Source organism: Parasteatoda tepidariorum, chromosome 10, assembly GCF_043381705.1.
Source record: "Parasteatoda tepidariorum isolate YZ-2023 chromosome 10, CAS_Ptep_4.0, whole genome shotgun sequence".
Lineage (NCBI taxonomy): Eukaryota > Metazoa > Arthropoda > Arachnida > Araneae > Theridiidae > Parasteatoda > Parasteatoda tepidariorum.
In genome coordinates this window covers 67,830,441-67,848,931 of record NC_092213.1, presented here as the reverse complement: position 1 = coordinate 67,848,931, position 18,491 = coordinate 67,830,441, and the positions used below count along the sequence as shown (strand labels likewise).

General features: G+C 33.6%; 1 protein-coding gene across 1 annotated transcript; it reads right to left on the bottom strand.

Annotated features, from left to right (window-relative positions):
- Positions 1–482: 482 nt before the first annotated feature.
- LOC122271625 (uncharacterized) lies at positions 483–2,721 on the bottom strand. The gene is made up of 2 exons (XM_071187009.1): positions 2,456–2,721; positions 483–1,264 (listed from the first exon to the last, which is right to left on the bottom strand). The coding sequence occupies exons 1-2, from the start codon at positions 2,631–2,633 to the stop codon at positions 483–485; spliced, it is 960 nt and encodes a 319-aa protein (XP_071043110.1). The 5' UTR covers positions 2,634–2,721.
- Positions 2,722–18,491: the final 15,770 nt, after the last annotated feature.

Below are 18,491 nucleotides of genomic sequence, written 5' to 3'. Positions count from 1 at the left end.
GCCGAGTCGAGTGCACGTTGGCTGACAGCGCAAGACTCGGCATCTGGCAGTTGGACCAGCGTACTCAGTGCGAACACATGGAGTTAGAGGAGTTTACCTGTTTTTGGTTATTGCACCGTAAATACAAGGCTCGGCAAAGAAGACAAAGACGATGGTGGGTTCATCCCCTAATAGATGACCGGGTTCATTGTGACGCTATACCCAAAATTAAGGGAATACCCCAACAAGTTTTTCAACTACTTCCGTATGAGTATAAGTTCATTTGATGAATTATTATCTTTAGTCACTGATGATATATTACCTTGTGAATATGTTGTGAGGGATGCAATTTCACCAGAAGAAAAACTCGTTGTAACATTAAGGTATTTTATTACAATTCATATTATACGTTTAAATATAAGAATGACAACAATATTTTTTATTAAACCTCAATTAGAAAAAATTAGCCTAATTGACAAAGTAATGTTTTAGAAACAAATTTATTAATCGTAAATATCAGAAAAATCCGTGTTTGCTTGAGAAATGGTGCTGTCCGTTGGCGATAGTGCTGTTGATGCCACAGATGGTGTCGGGCTCATTGGTGCTGATTGGCTGCTGTAACCCATGAGTAATCCAGAGGAGGAACTTTCTTGAACCGTTTGAAATTGGTGCCTTTGAACATTGGATCCGTAATTCATTTGATTGAATGTCTGGGGTGGTGGGTACGATGAGTAATAACTCGGAGGCACTTGGGGAATTTGTGAGGGGTTATAGAATTCTTGGGCCCTCTGAATGACTTCTAATAACTGTATTTTTGTACGGAGCCGCCCATGTGCAGGTACTTTTTGGAGCTCAGTGTACAAAGACATACAAAATAGTTTGTCATCATCATCCTTATTTGGAACTTCTGCATGTCTTTGTTCCCTAAGAGCAACACTTTTGTTTAAAATATCAATGAATTGCTTGTCCACAGGGTTTATCTTAAACCTTTTGTTGCTATTGACGTTCTTATCAACAGCCCTTGTTTGGGGCTCATCTGAACGTGGCTGAGAATGCAGCAATTCTGTTTCATCATCCAATTCATTGCTGTTTTCTAGGCTATCAGTAACAGCTTTGTTAGTTACAATAGGTTGCAAGAACTGAAGGCGTTGAAAATATATGTATGGGTTAGACTTACTTGCCCCAGAACCAGATTTCAAAGTTTCTTGTTTCTTTAGCTCTCTAGAATAGTTGTCTCGAACATGTTTCCATTTTTTCTGCAACGTATTGCCTGAAAAAAAAATATATATATATCAACGCACATATTAGCGGTTATTTTTATTATAATCTACATTTTACTCCCTACAAAGCATAAAACTACAGATAGTTTGTACTTTTCCAGGTATTTGGCAACAGGAACATCCTTTGCTGACCTCCATTACACCTACAAGTTGGGAAAATCAACAATCGCTAATATAGTACGACAAGTATGCTCAGCTCTGTGGAGAGTTCTCAAACCTATATGCATGCCTCCTATCTCAGAAGAAAGATGGATAAAAATCAGCAATGAATTTTTTAAATATGCAAATTTCCCCCATGTCTTAGGATGTGTCGATGGTAAGCACATAAGGATTGTGCAACCCTCTGGATCTCTTTATCACAACTACAAACATTTTTTTTCAACTGTTCTTCTGGCAGTGTGTGATGCAAACTATTGCTTTCTTTATGTTAATGTAGGGTCTTATGGCAAAAGTAATGACTCCACAATTTTCCAAGAATCATTGTTTTACAAACACTTATCTGAAGAAACGTTAAACGTCCCAGCACCTAAACCAATAACAGCATTAGATAACACTAGTTTATCTTACGTATTTCTTGGGGATGATGCTTTTGGTCTATCTAAAAACATCATGTGTCCTTACGTAGGAAAGCAGCTTCCCCATGTTAAAAAAATCTTTAACTATAGACTTTCAAGGGCTCGCCGCTACATAGAATGCACTTTTGGAATAAAGGCTAACAAGTGGCGAGTATTCCATAGAGCTCTGAATGTTAACATCGATTTTGCTGAGTCAATTGTATTGGCGTGCTGCGTTCTACACAATTACGTTAGACGCAAAGATGGCTTCAGGGAGGAAGAAACTTATTATCAAGCACCATTTGAAAGTGTTGATGGCACATGGCAAGTTCCTCGGGCATGTAACTACGCAAGAACTGTGAGGGACAAGTTTACGCAGTACTTCGTTACGGACGGGAAACTCCCTTGGCAAGACCGCATGGTGTAAGCGTTTATGTGAAATATACACTGCTGATAACATTAGTGTATAAGATGTTGTGAACACAAAACACTGACTTATTTCATAAGTGCACTCTAGTGCATTTGTATTACAAATATGTGGTACTTGTATAAAGACATACTGCCTTAATTTTATTGATTTAACGTATTACAATTTGAATAAATGTATCATTAATTAATACTAATTATGCTTTGTATATTTACCTAAAAGTGTCTTCTCTTCCTTTGTCATGTTTTTTTCTGCAAACACATCCACAATCTCCTGCCAAGCAGACTTTTTCAAGACTCTATTTTTATAATCTGGACACTCCGTGTCCCAGATGCATCTTCTTTTTTCGACTTCATCAATAAACAATTCTGTGTCAAACGCTTCCGCTTCCATTGTACATACACAAACAGATCAAAACAATGTTAAGATCACTCACAGATCACACAATTCACGTCAAAACCGAGCAAAAGCGCGCGCTCGACTGAGCACATGTGTACGTTCTAATGCCCAGTATAGTAACTCGAAGCGCGCTGCAAACGTAGCGGTTGAAGTGAAAACTACAAGCGTCGCGATTTGGCGACGTTGATTCAAAGCGCGCGTTTGCATGTGTACGATCCCATTTGTTTCTATGTATTTGGCTAACGCGCGTTTGACAAACGAGCGCTTAACGCGGCATCTAACGCCCTCATGTGTACAAGGCCTAACACCTGAGATTTGGTGATGCCACTGGTAAATATGTCAGCATCACCCTCTGAAAATTGAAGCATGCTCGGTATGACAAAGTCAAAGGGCGAAATCGCTCTTAGAGGGGAAGCTGATGTTGATGGCACAGGTGTCACGATTTTTCACGATTTTTGGTAAACTATTTTCTTAATGTAGGAGTTACAATTTATTTACAAAATGTAGTTAATATTTGACTACTTATAAGAGGCAAATTTTACTAGAAGATTTTATTTACACTGTTAAAAAGGAAATTGAAAACTGAGAGAAAACATTTAAGAAAAATTAATTTCAAAAAATAAATTTACTTATGGGCAAGAGACAGTGTAAAGAACTATCTGATCTCTTTAACATGAGAAAATATATTACTGTAAGCCATTTTTATACAATTGTTTTTCTTTTAACTTTCAAGTTGTGGTCTTTTTTAACAGAGTATGTTTAATTCAAGAAATATTAAGAAATCACACAATTATGTAACAATCCACATGGAGAATTGCAGAGTAAAATATGTTCATCTTCATAAAATTAGCATGCACTCCCTATTTTTTGTATTTAAAAACAAGACTATAAAGTAGCTATGGCTTACAATGCCTAAGTTAAATAAGATTAAACGCGCTCGATCACATACATTAAAATAACATCGGCTGCGTAACATTTGTAGTATAAATCACATAACATCTGTAAAAATCAGATAACATTTTATTACCATGAGATAATTTACAATAGAAAGAGCAGAAATCCTAATAAACGAACTTAATAAACTTATTAGCAGTCCACACAAATCATTCCATGTACGAAGTCATTTTTATGTAGGTAAGACATTTCTTGAAATACCACTAAAGACTGCATATTATTTGAAAGTGCAGTTAATCTATTTTATATTATTATTTCCAATTTAAAACAGGAAATTAGGCAAAAAAAACAAAAAAAAACTGTGAATGCAATATATTAACATCAACAGTTTATATTGCATGAAACTAAGGAAAATCAACTAATTACCTCAGGAAAGATTCTACTTTCACATACATTTCGAAGGCCATTTAATACATCGCTCCCTATCAAGGCCAGAACCCTTTCATTAAGAGCACTGAGGGTCTTGACAGCTGGTCCTCCCCTGTTCCTCTGCTATATGTTTGAAATTTTAGGTAGCTCCTTTTTGCGTCTGCTTTCAACTGAGTCCATCACTATATATAAAAAAATTTCATATTAGACACAAAAATTAAATTATATCCTATTCTTAATAATGAGGACATTTAATTCTCCATTGAGACACTACATATATTACCAAGCAAATAAAATCTTTTAAAAATTTTGCCAGATTAAACTAATATTTTTTGGGNTAAAAATTAAATAAAAATTAAAAATATACATAAAAAACTAATAAAAGGTCCGGGTGTAAAAGCCTGGACCTAAAAAGAGTAAAAATAGGAGATTTAAAGTAATACATATTAACAGAAAACACACAAAACAGAGATGTATCTGACAGATACATCGCGCCCGATGCCGTAAGTTTCGAGACGCGCCCGACGGAGTGTTAATACATCGCTCCCTATCAAGGCCAGAACCCTTTCATTAAGAGCACTGAGGGGCTTGACAGCTGGTCCTCCCCTGTTCCTCTGCTATATGTTTGAAATTTTAGGTAGCGCCTTTTTGCGTCTGCTTTCAACTGAGTCCATCACTATATAAAAAAAAAATTTCATATTAGACACAAAAATTGAATTATATCCTATTCTTAATAATGAGGACATTTAATTCTCCATTGAGACACTACATATATTACCAAGCAAATAAAATCTTTTAAAAATTTTGCCAGATTAAACTAAAATTTAAAATTTTTTGGGAACACAAAATCTCTATAAAAAGCTTCTTAGCAATAATTATAATTAAGACTTAAATACTGTAATATTAATTAACTCTTAAAAACTAGTTTCAACTCTTTTGTCCCCCATATATATTGGCAAAATTTGTTTGAAAAACGGGCTTTTTAAACAAATTTCTAAAATTACCAGCTAGGCTAATATTTAAATAAATCAAACTCAAAATTGAGATCACTTGAAAAGTACAGCTACTTATACACATCTGTTGCTTGCATTGAATGATTAACTTTAGTCAAACAGAAAATTTAAACTGTCTTTAAGAGATGACCAATTAAAAAAAAAAAATTATGAACGAGTGAGTCGGGTGCACAATCTGGATTTTATGTGATACCGATTTAAAAATACTGTTTGAAACTATGACACTAGTTAATTTTTGGTTGCACAGTCAAAAGGTGTATGCAAGAGTAAGCGAAAAAGTTATATAATATTTATTGCCATATATGTGTGAAGCAGCATTCTCAGCCTTTGTGTACTTAAAAAATAAGTATCGAAGCATATTTGGACTGATACCAAATTTGAAAATAAAATTAACATCATCATCATCTCCTAATTTGAAACTACTGTGATAACAAATATCATCCTTCAAACTAAGGTCAATATATGTGGATATAAAGTTTACTTTATTTACTTAAGTTTTAAATTACATTTTTTCTGTATATAACTATTCTGCATTTTTATTTTGCAAAAAGTAAACAAATAACTTTACTTTTAATAAAAAATAAAATTTGGGGTCCTGGTCCGGCCAACGCCCCAGTTGCTGCATTCCCCCTTACGAAGGGAAGCAGAGGCGCTCTGAAAAGAGCACCCCCGGGGTTGCTTGGAGAAACCGGATCCGAGTGTGTGATCATTGAAGATGCTCCTCCGCTCGCTTTTTCTCCCTCGACGGTGGTGGGGGGATGGGAAGCAGGGATTCCTCTCTTTCTCTCCATCATCTTCTTTCCTCCTCTCATCTGAAGCAGGGGCGGCGTTACTTCGAAGTCGGGCGAGGGCCTTCTTCTTAGAGTTGCTGCTCCTCTTCATTATGAGGGCGTAATTGTCCTTCTTTTTCATCATCAATGGCAGCTCGAAAGTCGGATCAAGGATCCTAGTGGAGCTCAAAAATCTTCGGTCTGATCTCAGATAAACTGTAAGTCGTCGATGGTTTTGAGTTTTTATGTAAATACATATATCAAGACGGAAAAGAGTAAAAACTGCTAGCAATTAAAGTTCATTTTTAGCTTCTTTTATTCATGCCTAGTAAAATATCCATAACTACCAATTTTTTTTTTTAATTGATACAATATCTATATTTATTTGCTTCTTCCTCGAGAGAAATTAATAGTAGTGAAATGTTTATTGTGAAGAATGGATTTACTGCTCCAAAAAATTAACTGCTATTGGAATAATTCGGCTGCCAGACTAGTTTCTCAATGTAGAGTCGACTGGAAAACGGCTCCTATTGTTATCAGCCCACGCATGCGCCGTGTAAGGTTTTTGGCGATGAAAGTTTGGCGTCAAATTTTGGAGTTGGAATCTTGGCAAGCCATGCTAGTTGAAGTTTTTGATTTGTGGATTTGAGGAAATAAGCTTGTAACCTTTAAGCTATTTTTAAACAAATACTCTCGAACCCTTTCAATTATTTTTTAATAAAGTTAAGCTATTTGCAGTGAAGTGAATGCAATGAATTAGTTTGATTCGTTCTGTGTAACTTGTTGCACGTTTCAAACTTATTGAAATTATTTAATTTAATTATTTATAAAATTGTTAGTTATTTAATTTTTTTAAGTTGTGAATATGGATCAAATACCATGTTGTTTCTGCGAAACAAGTTTTTCTCAAAAAAAGAATTTCTACAGACATTTGCGAAATTCACATCAAGATGTGGAACTTTCGGATTTGAAAAAATTTGTGCACTTTTGTGCACACTGCAAACTCTATTTTAAATTTGATACTGAGTTATCAAATCACAGGGAAGAACTGCACAGTAGTGATAAAAAGGCATTCAAATCCTCATTAAAATGTGGTTTGTGTGATGAAGGTTTCCGATTCATCAAGTGTCTTATTGAACACATAGAAGTTCGCCATCAGGATTTTAGATTAGAGAAGCAAACTCTTGTCTTCAGCAAAGAAGAAGATTTTTTTAAATGGAAGAATGAAATAGAAAGCAGCACCCTTCCAGGCCTGGATCTTCTCTCTCATATGCAATGGTTTTGGGAGAAATTGCTAAACCTTTTATTTTTCGCGCTCAGCCACCAAAGATTTGAATGTGTTGGAACATCTGTTCTTCCTTTTGTCTTGCCGCAAACAATACACAAAGGTTATATATTTTACTTATAATACCCGTGGACAGTAAACATTTAATTGAAATATTTTGGAGCTGTATCACAAGTTCCGTCAACGAGTAGTTTCGCATTTGGTCAAGCATAGGAGATTTGAATGCATGAGAAAATCACTATGCCTTCATCTATCATATTTTTCAATGAAAATAATCCTTTGGCAACACTGATAATAGAGCGTTTGTGATATTGCTTCTAATTAATTTTTCATCGCCTCTTGTTGTAACTTCATCAGCACTTGTTAAAGTTTTCATAGCCGAAAATATTAAATTTTGCTTGCTTTTCGTGAAGTTTTTGTGTGTCCATTTTTTATCTGATTTGATAAAATCTTCCTCTCCAGCACACGCTCAGTCAGAGGATCATGGTTATGTTCTGTTGCATTCTGTATAACGTGGTGCCTTTTCCAAAATATAACTTTGCGTTACAATTATTATTCACGTAACGCATTGAGTTTTTCTTTTTGAGATTTATGTATATCGACGAACCTATAGCGATAATTTTGGTGCAGAATCAGCACTTTTCCATTTTCGCTTGAAATTTTTATCATATCTGCCTCCATTCTCGAAAGGTGTTCAACAAAAAAAAAAAGAAATTAAGGTATCCGACTACGNATACCTTAAGCCAGCAAAACCACTGATGGAAATGGCTCGTTTCCTTTTCAAATCCGTTCCAAATTTAGGATATGATAATTGGACCCATTTACTGAGTCTTACCAAATGACTAATACACTATTCGTGAAGAAGGGAAACTTCCCATACTATATCAATGCTGAATCATAACGATCTTTCCTCTCACCTTTGGCGCTGAACGTGTTATGCAGGAAAGCTATTTATAATCGAAATCAATTTTGCTTTTAAATTTTCGTCAGTTCACAAATTTAGCAGGATTATAGTTAATTTTAAAGTAGTAAATATTTATTTAACGAAAATCATTTTTATTAAAAAACTAAAATTCATTCGCCCCTTGAAAAAAAACTTTGTCGATTTGTTATTTTCTCCATGTGTGTATATATATGAAAGCTGTTTTTAAAAAAAAAATTAAGAAATAAACGAGTCATTTGTTGCAGAATTTGTTTTATCTTACTTATCTAAAAAAAAATTTTTTGGCATTATATTTTAAGAATATACTTTTCAATAAAATAAAAATCTCCCAAATAAAGCTGCATACATTTTATACAATAAATAAACATTTGAATAAGTTTATGAAATAACATAAAATTAAAGAGAGGCAATATTGGTTCATTGGAAATTACACTAGGAACAAGTCTAAGCATTTTTTCTGATACATAATCTAATTGGGGATGATCCTCATTCTTAACATTTTCTCATGCCTTAAAGACATTGGCATTTATACATCTATCTAGTTTTTAAACCAAAACAGAATTGTGAACCTAGTTGTAATATATCTACCTAGTTGGAGGCGCGATATAGCCAAGACTGGCTCTTGCGCCAAAAACCCAAACTACCAACTGATACATAATCTTCAATATTAAAATGCCTTGAACACAATCTATATCTGTTGTGTAGTCTGCCAGTATCAACATTCTGCATCGATACAATTTTGCTGACTTCTAACCATTTCTTGCACCTAATATTAATAAAAAAATTACCCTTAAATCACATAATGAAGATTAAAGTGCTAATAGGACAAGAATGCGGTCTATTTCGACAACGGAACTTAAAATGTATGGCCTTAATAAATTATATGTATTATTTTTCATAAGTATTAATATTGTATAAAAAGTTTTAAAAAAGCAGACAGTGTAAATAGCAATAGTGTAATAGCAGGCAAGAAAATATTTAGAAAGTAAATTTTATAACAAAACAATTACAAAATTAATTAAACAATTACAAAAATAATTAAACAATTACAAAATTAATTAAAATAACAAAATTAATAAAATTTCTTTGACTGGAACATTTAGAGCTAACAGATAAAAAAATATACAAGTACTATAAACTACTCTATACATGTTATAAGAATAAAAAATAACACTTTTTACACTTAACACAATAATTTCAAATAAACCGTCATCATTAGCCAAATTACAGTGTTTATCATTTCATGATTCATCAGTTAATTCAATTTTATGCAACATAAGTTATTTTAATTGTTTCTATTATCGTAGAAAAAATCATATTCGAAAAATATTTATTTCACCAAAAGCAACTAGTTGTTTAAAATTGTAACATAAATGTTTAAAATTATGATTCACCTGTAAAGTCGCTGCACATGTGTATTTTTTTCCTTAGCAGCTCTCTCTTTCAAACTCTCTGTGAATTTAATCCTCTTAACTTCACTTTCATGAGATTCATGGTTATGAATCCTAGATTCACTCACAGCAATACCTTCATTTTCCAATTTTACACGTGCATGACAGTAAGTATCTGTACTTCGATGCTTACATCGCCAGAAATTAAAATTATGTTTAGTTCTTCGCAAATGATAAATATATCCATTGAGGACTAAAATTTTAGCTCCTCTCCGATTTTAAAAATTCCACGCTGGACATGTGTTTAAAAAAATCTCACATGTTAAGTAAATCGAATGAACAAAAATATCGAAAATAATATGTTCGATAAAATCGCCAAACATCTGATAAGAGTTTCCTCCAGACCAGCTGATTCATTCTTAAATTTGAGATAACTACAAAACACACCTAATTGTTCAATACATTATCTTTTAAATTTGGATTTTTTAGAGTACGTATTACAGAATCGAACTGAATGCGTTCTTGGGGGAAAAGTTTTCTGATCTTGTTTTATTTCTGGATAAGCATTTGTCATTCAATCTTTTATGCCATAGAAATGACAAAATATCCTTCTACTTTGTATTCCGCAAAAACAACTGGCATCTCTATAACAGAGATATCCACCTTCTTTTTTCTACAATTCTGGTCTAAGCATCTTGTCCCTTTCAGCATAGAAATCTTTTCAGGAAGTGTTTCATAAATCGCTTAATTTCTTCTTCAGTGATGCAGAATAACTTTATTTCAGTGGATTTACGCACACCATGTATAAACTGGTGTACATCTGTTATGTCTGTACCGCATGCCACAATTCTATCTGCTATTCGCTTTTAATTTCCGCCGTTTCCCCCAGCTGCCTCTTTTCCATGATTCCGGATGCAAAAATTACCGTGTGCTTCTCATAAAACCTTTTGACTAAAAAAATTAAAAATTATTTTTCTGTCTACATTGACTGGAAGAATCATCAGAAAATATGAAGAAAGTGTATCTTAGGATCAGTTTCCTTAACCATTTTCAAAATGGGCGTTAAATCAGTCCATATGGCACTGGGGTTATGTTTATAGCTTGACGAAACATTGCTGAATGATACAGGTTTTTTTTTTTTTCAATTCCACTATACGAAAGCACAGTGTGTAATTAAATTTTGTGATGCATCATAATGATGTTCTTGTGTTCTTCCGATAATTCGATGCTGTAGTTCTCGTTGATATCTACGTGCTTAACAGCTACATTAGGTTGGAGATCTGCAAGCTTCATATTGTTTGTGATTGTTGAAAACATGTTTTTTGAAGAGGTTTAATTCTTTTACGAATTAATTCTTTTACGAATATACTTGCTAGTTTAGAAATTGGAGAAGTCAATCAATTTTAAAACATTCTTTATTTTTCTTTCCCTCTTTTCCATAAAACTCATTGTTATTAACATCATTAAGAATAGGGTTACTTTACTTAGATTTACTGTTCCACAGACTACAGTTAGAATTTCATTCGCAACATCTAAATTTGTCCAAGAAAACTTCTGAATGAGGATTTTAAAGATCTTTAAACGTTGAAATACTCTCTACATGTACACGAACTGACGCAATGTCTCTTGTACACGATACTTCCCTCGCTGAGAGGTGCTCCGTTTCAGTCAATCAATTTTGAAACAGCCTTTATTTTTCTTTCCCATAAAACTTATTATTATTAACATCATTAAGAATAGGGTTACTTAGATTTACTGTTCCACAAATTACAGTTAGAATTTCATTCGCAACATCTAAATTTGTCCAAGAAAACGTCTGAGTGAGGATTTTAAAGATCTTTACACGTTGAAATACTCTCTCTACCTGTACACGAACTGACGTAATGTCTCTAGTGCACGATACTTCCCTCGCTGAGAAATGCTCCGTTTCAGTTAATCAATTTTGAAACATTCTTTATTTTTCTTTCCCTCTTTCCCATAAAACTTATTATTATTAACGTCATTAAGAATAGGGTTACTTAGATTTACTGTTCCACAGATTACAGTTAGAATTTCATTCACAACATCTAAATTTGTCCTAGAAAATTTCTGAGTGAGGATTTTAAAGATCTTTACATGTTGAAATACTCTCTACATGTACACGAACTGACGCAATGTCTCTTGTACACGATACTCCCCTCGTTGAGAACTGCTCCGTTTCAGTCAATCAATTTTGAAACAGCCTTTATTTTTCTTTCCCTCCTTCCCATAAAACTCATTATTATTAACATCATTAAGAATAGGGTTACTTAGATTTACTGTTCCACAGATTACAGTTAGAATTTCATTCGCAACATCTAAATTTGTCCAAGAAAACTTCTGAGTGAGGATTTTAAAGTTCTTTACACGTTGAAATACTCTCTCTACATGTACACAAACTACCCCGTTTTTCTCAGAAACGGAGATCTTACAAGTTTAATCATATTTTTTTCGCAATAGTCTAATCAGATAGGGGATATCTGAAAACCCTTATCCACCATCAACTAATGGATCAAGCATATCGAGAATACCAGATTGACTAACAATTAACTTATCACTTGCTCTAGCACAATAAATTTTTACCTCCCGGGGCTGCACCTAAAAGAAATTTAATTGATTGCTTACCAATACAGTTTGAGTAAGTCATCACGCGGCAATTGAGAAATTTCCTGCTCTGCAACTCCACTTCGGTACAAGCTAAAATAACCCTTACAATATCCATACCCTTGAAACATTTTTGCATATTATTGTGGATCATTTCCCTATTGGGCCACTGAATGACATCCTCCAAATAATCTGCTAGTTCAGCAATAACCTCTTTGAAAATTAATTTGATGCAGGAACAAAAAGCTAACACCCCGAAATCCTTATTCTGCTTTAGTTGAACTAGCATAATTTAAACCTGATTGCTTGTGCTGGCTAATATCTTAAGAATTTATTCGTCTGGATGTAATATGAATTTAATTCCAATGGGAAAAGACGCTGAATAGGTCTATTAGCAATTCCAGCTCATGTCCTTAATTTCACCAGACGAGTCATGTTGTCCTTTCCTTGGATTATTTCTATCACTTTACCTAGAATCCAGTCTATTATCTTTTTATTATCATTTCCGATAAGAACTATGTCATCTATCTTGATGTTTCCTCGCTGTCCACTAGGAGTGTTGCGAAGAAAGCCTAAATATTCCTTTTGAAACCGTTTTCTGAGTGATTCTCTGACACGCTGTACTTACAGAGTTAATTTCATCCAAGTCGCCTATACTATAACAAGATAAGCTTTGGATAAACATAGTTGATCTTAATGTTACTAAGTCATCACTATCTTCTGAAACATAAGTTAGAGGTCTGTTGTTCATCAGAGATTCGCATTGACAAAGTAAAGTTGAAAATTCTTCATATCCCAGGCAGGCATGCCCCAAATTTTTAGGAGGAACATTTTTTAAAATTTTAATAAACCTTTCCCAGATATCCTCCCCCCACCATGATGCTGTGGGAGGATTGAATTTCCATTTTATCTTCTGTAAATCTAATGGGATTAAGACTAGCAAATTTTGTCTAAGTTCTTGGCAACCATTTAAAGAAAGAACATTTTTATCTTTGTTGAAAGCATCTAACACTGGCATAGTCTTGGTTGTGATAGTATCCTTAAATACTGCATGATGTGGTAAGTAATGATTTTTCCCCAACTGTTTGGCTCTGGCACTAACTCTATTATCTCTTCATTCAATCACTCATATGTTACATCATCATAATCTTGAATCTTCCAAGTTTCTTTAATTTTCTAGATGTAAATTTGAGTCTTTTCAAAGCAGCTTCTCGATTGGATTCAAGACAAAGATGATCGCCAACAAAAGGAAGACGCGCAACATAGCGACCAGTATTTTTTCGTCTGGCTAGAAAATTAATCAGGTTGGTTGCCTTCAGTTTCAACTTTGGATTCTTATAGAAAGATCTCTTCCAGGCTATGAGGAATCCTAGCTTTGGTTGATTATAGTGATAGGATGTGGTAAGAAGAGACTAGTGCCTAATGCCACGCTGTTCTTACTTCTCCACAGGCACATGTGTTGTCAGTAGCCAGGCGAAGATTTTAGATACGCTTTAAAGGGGTCATGCTCTGTAAAGACGAGGATTAGCTGCCTATTCCATTCTATAGGTTTCAATAAGACAACTGGTAAAATATCTCTGATTAATATTCTTGATTTCGGTTTGTGATGATGATAGTAGTGTTGCGAGTTCTTTTTAATTTGTGTTTTAGCTTTAAGCGTAATGAATGAATGTGGAACTTTGATGTTGAAAAATTGACCCTTATTTATTAATTGCCTCCTTAGCTTTTTCGTTTCCATCGTTGTTATTATGTGCTTTCATCCATGAGATTTGTAGACCGTTAGTATTATTAAGTAGATTTTGGATGTCCTGTATAATCTGATGAATTGTATTATAATTCTTTAGTGCTATTATTATTGAAATGCTGCCTGACCATATTGTAGTTTCGCTTGCGATTTTTTGTTTTAAGGCGTGAGTGATGGCTTCCTTTAATGCTATTGCTTCCGTCTGGAATACAGTGTTGTAGGAATTAAGTTTCAATTGTGTGGTAGATGTGATTATGCCATCTTCATACTGTACAACTGCAGAACTCGTTCCCTCAGCCTTCTTGAATCCATCTGTAAATATAATTATTTTTCTTGTTAATCGAGCTTGTTTAATGAATATAAAATTATCTGTCTTTAAGTTAAAATTCGCAGGGTGGATGTCATTTAATTTTTTTTTCAATCTGTGTGAAGTGAAAAAAGGTACCATCTTTTGTTGAAGAGCAATTTTTATTTCTGATGAGGTTGATTCTAATTACCTCCTGCTGAAGTTTAATGTGTAATGGAGCTTTTGCCAGAATAACCTGCAAAGCATTTCTGGGGGAAGTACGATAGGTTCCAGAGATATTCAGCAGAAATTTTCTCGGAATACTATCTAGTTTTTGGTGTGTATTTTGGGATTAACATACCAGACTGCAGCTGCATGGGCGATCATCCTTTCTGTGCAAGGTTTGTAAATTATTCGTCTTTGAGTTTTATTTATTCCCCTTTTTCCTTCAGATGTTCTTTGTATGGCCTGAAATTGTCTGGCAACTTAGTCTGTTTGGATGTTAAGATGATCAGTCCAGTTGAGGTTCTCATCAAAATTGAGGCCTACACTTTCGAAGCAAAATCTTCATCATAAGGTACTTTTATAATCTTACAATTAGCATTAATTTTACAATGTATTACAAAATTGCAAAAAAAAAAAAAGGCTCCTGATAAAAACATGCCTAATTGTACCTAACCATAATACTTGTGTTTCCTCTTTAGGGTGTAAATATCTACTTTTCATTATAACAAAGATAGGAAAGATTGTTTAATACCACCTCTAAGAGCAAACCTTGTCCAGCAATCGGACACTTAACTTCAATTAAAATTAGATCTGCAAAACCATCTGGACTGTAACCAAGTAACGGAATGCCCAGGTGAACAATTAGGTCTATCTTCAGTACTTCACATTGTCAATCTTTTTCATACGCATATATTGCTGCACTTTCATATGTCTTACCTAGAGTATAAAAATATTTTGAGTAAAATTAAAATCATCATCATCCGTGGCTCGACAGCCCACAGTGGGCTTTGGCCTTCTCAAAGTTTTTTTTTCAGGCTAACATTTTTTTTGCCAGTGTTTTCCAATTTTTAGTTTTTAAGACCAAAAGGTCTTTCTCTAGGCCATTGAAATTGAAAACTCTTTTTATGGTACGGTCTTCGTCAACTCTGATAACGTGTCCTGCCCATTTTTTCTTTGTCGTTTAATAAAATTAATAATGTCAGGTTCATTATATGAGTGATTAAACTCTAGATTTGATCTTCTAAGCCGCACACCATTTTTTTGAATTTTTGCTAGACCATATTTTTTAGCTAGTATTTTTAAGCAGTTATGTAAAAGGAAGATTAATTTATTGATATTTTTATTATTAAGGGAAAATCAATTCATCTAAGTAAGAAAGAAAAATGGACAGATATAACTAAACCCATTTTGGCCAATTTACCATAATCAGTTGCTTGATTCCCTTTAAATGCTGTGTTGTAACTATAGGTAAGTTTTCTGTCACAGTTCGGGATATTGTTGCTTGTATATGTATAAATTTCGTAGCACACAGATCCAGTAATTCTACTTTTACGCTCTTCTGTCCATTTATTGCTGTCCTGCTTAACAGTGTTCAAAGCTAGGCTGGTGGCTTCTTCTTTCGTGATCTTAATATTCTCATATCCTTTAGCGCAGCTTCCAGGAACATCGAAAGCGACATTGATGTTATTTTTGCTGAATATGGATTCTAACAATTCCTCTAAAGGAGTCACTACTTTAGAACTAGATAGCTGATAGCTGGAATAAAAATTACACAATTGTTAAATAATAATTAATAGAGAAACACAGCTACAAACTGCATATGGAAGATAAACAAAGGAAAAATATTTTTCAGGATGTTTCTTCTTAACTGATGTCTTCTATTCCAATTTGCCTAAATATAAGTACAGAGTAACTTTACAAGTAACATCAAAAAAAAAATGATAACTTTACTCTGAATTCTTTGCTTTTCAAAAACTGGAAAGGGAAGGGAACAACAGCAGATGCTGACCGATTTCTCTCTTCGGAAAACAGATTCTACAAATTTTTGTTTGAAATTCAAAATATAAACCTTTGGCTCGTTCTTTCTTACGCAAGATAAATTTGTCTTTTAACAAACATAATAACGAGACAGAGTTTGATTTTTGAAAACAAAAATAGTAAAGGTAAATCTGCAAACCACTGAGTTTGATCTATAAATCTCATTTGACTTTTTTAAAAAAAACCTCTAGATACACAAATGATTATAATAAATGTACTTAACCAAATGAATTAAGAGATGATAACCAATAAGATATGCGAATTTCCAAATAACACATTATGTTTAACTTAAAGAAGGAAAAAAAAAACTGCGTTTTTAAACTGAAACGGTAGGCTCGGCAGTTTGCCGCCTGCTTAGATATTTGCCGCCTGCTTAGATATAGCTTTCCAAAAGCAGAATCAGGAAAAAGACTAAGAATATGTTGTCTCTTTTTTTCAATTTCGTCTTCTGTCAAGTCTATTTTTCTTTCTTTATCTACATTCACACAGCATAAATCAGTTACAGGTACTGCTGTAAACTTGAGCATAGTTCGTGGATTTTTAAATTTCCAACTGCATTTCATGTCAGTAGAAGATAAAACATCCTATTTCAGAACATTATTCCATCCACACTTAATTATGGAATTTGTATTTCAGATGATATTTATAAGTTCCTTTGACAAAACTATAAATCTTAAAGTTTCGCCACTGCATTTTAAACTCTGTACTCTGGAGCTACACATGGCTCAAAAGACACAGAATTTGAATCTTTAAAGAGATCGAAAAAAACGAAAACAAATTTTAGTTTTGTTGGAAAAAAAATCACACGTTGAATCAACTACACAGCAAATCTACTCCACTGTCATACGTTTAATAATATTCACCTGTCTATTTTGTAAAGAAACAATTCAATTTAATACAAAAATAATATGAAAGAATTTAGAGACCGTTCAAAGGAGAAAATTTATTCAAAATATTTAAGTTGAGATCTACTGACTCCTAAAATAATGGAAAATAATCTTATTTTGCATACAATCTGAATTTTTTTAAAACAATTATCTACATTTCTTCAACACTTGTTTTAAAATCACTAGATTCAGTGTTCAGCGAAATTATAAAGTTTTGGTTTTCATAAACGTCTTCCATAAGTCCATCTATTTTCCCACAATTCATCCTCAACTGAATTAACATGATTTATGTAATTTTGAATAGTCACGTTGTTGATGGCTGGTAAAACAAGAGTTTTCACATCATTTAATTTAAAAGTCTTATATTCTCGTGCAACATTTCCTTTTATTTGACTCCATATTAATTCAATTCGATTGAGTTCACAGTGATATGGAGGCAGCCTTAAAACTGTGTGTCCGTAACTTTCAGCAATATCTTCTATTCGATATCAAACAGGTGTTTGTTTTCTGCGACCTTTTGCAAAAGCTCTACTTTAATCATATCTATATCCCATCCAATATTTTTGCTTGATAAGCTTTTTTTCCAGGAACCAGTTGGAATTCTCTCCACTTTGACTGAGTGATAGGAAACATTACCCATAATAAAAACGCTTTTAGGTCTTAGTGTAGGTATCACTTTTTTAAACCAATTTTCAAAATGTCCATTTCTTCATGATAATCTCCAAATTTTTTCGTATAAATATGTCTGTGGCACCTGAAACAAATCCTTCTTCACTTCCAATGTGAGTACTGATAAGTTTTCTTCCTTTTCCTTTTGGTTCAGTCAAGTTCTATGATGAAGCTTCGTAGCTCGTTTTGATCGTAGTATCTTGCCATGTTTTTCTGGAGAAATGGTCTTCATTAACCCAGGTTTCATCCAGGTAATAAATTGGAATATATTTCTTGTTGTAATCTTTAATGCAAACGCAAATAATTTCGCCGCCACAAAATGATATCATTCCCTAAGAGATATTCTATAAGAGAAGATGGGATTTTCTTTCGAGAAAAGACAAAGTCTTTCCGAAAGTCAGTCCAAAGAAAATCCGATAAAGAGTTGAGCGGCTAATGTTCTTTTCAATTATGTCCTTATCACCATTTATTTCCTTTAAAACCTTATCCAAAGTCGGCACTTCATTTCGACGATAAAAAGAATGGATTTTTCTGCGAATGCAGCACAACGTAAAATCGTCGTATTTCACAAATCTTGTGCGTTTACCTATAGCTCCAGGTCTTTTTTTTTTTTTTTTCCAGGTGTACTACCTCACGGTGCCTTATCCAAAGTCGGCACTTCATTTCGACGATAAAAAGAATGGATTTTTCTGCGAATGCAGCACAACGTAAAATCGTCGTATTTCACAAGTCTTGTGCGTTTACCTATAGTTCCAGGTCTTTTTTTTTCCAGGTGTACTTAAAGGACTGGATGTCTTTTTTTCATTCTTCAAACGATAAACAGTTCTTTTTGAACAACCAGTAAGTGTAGCAACTTTGTCGCATATTTGAGTGATG

Bases quoted from the DNA above. Each gene is read 5' to 3' on its own strand.
- LOC122271625 (XM_071187009.1), bottom strand. From the start codon at position 2,633: ATGGAAGCGGAAGCGTTTGACACAGAATTGTTTATTGATGAAGTCGAA. The intron at 1,265-2,455 runs GTAAATATACAA...GTTGATATATAT, and splicing joins GGAAGAGAAGACACTTTTAG to ATATTTTTTTTTCAGGCAAT.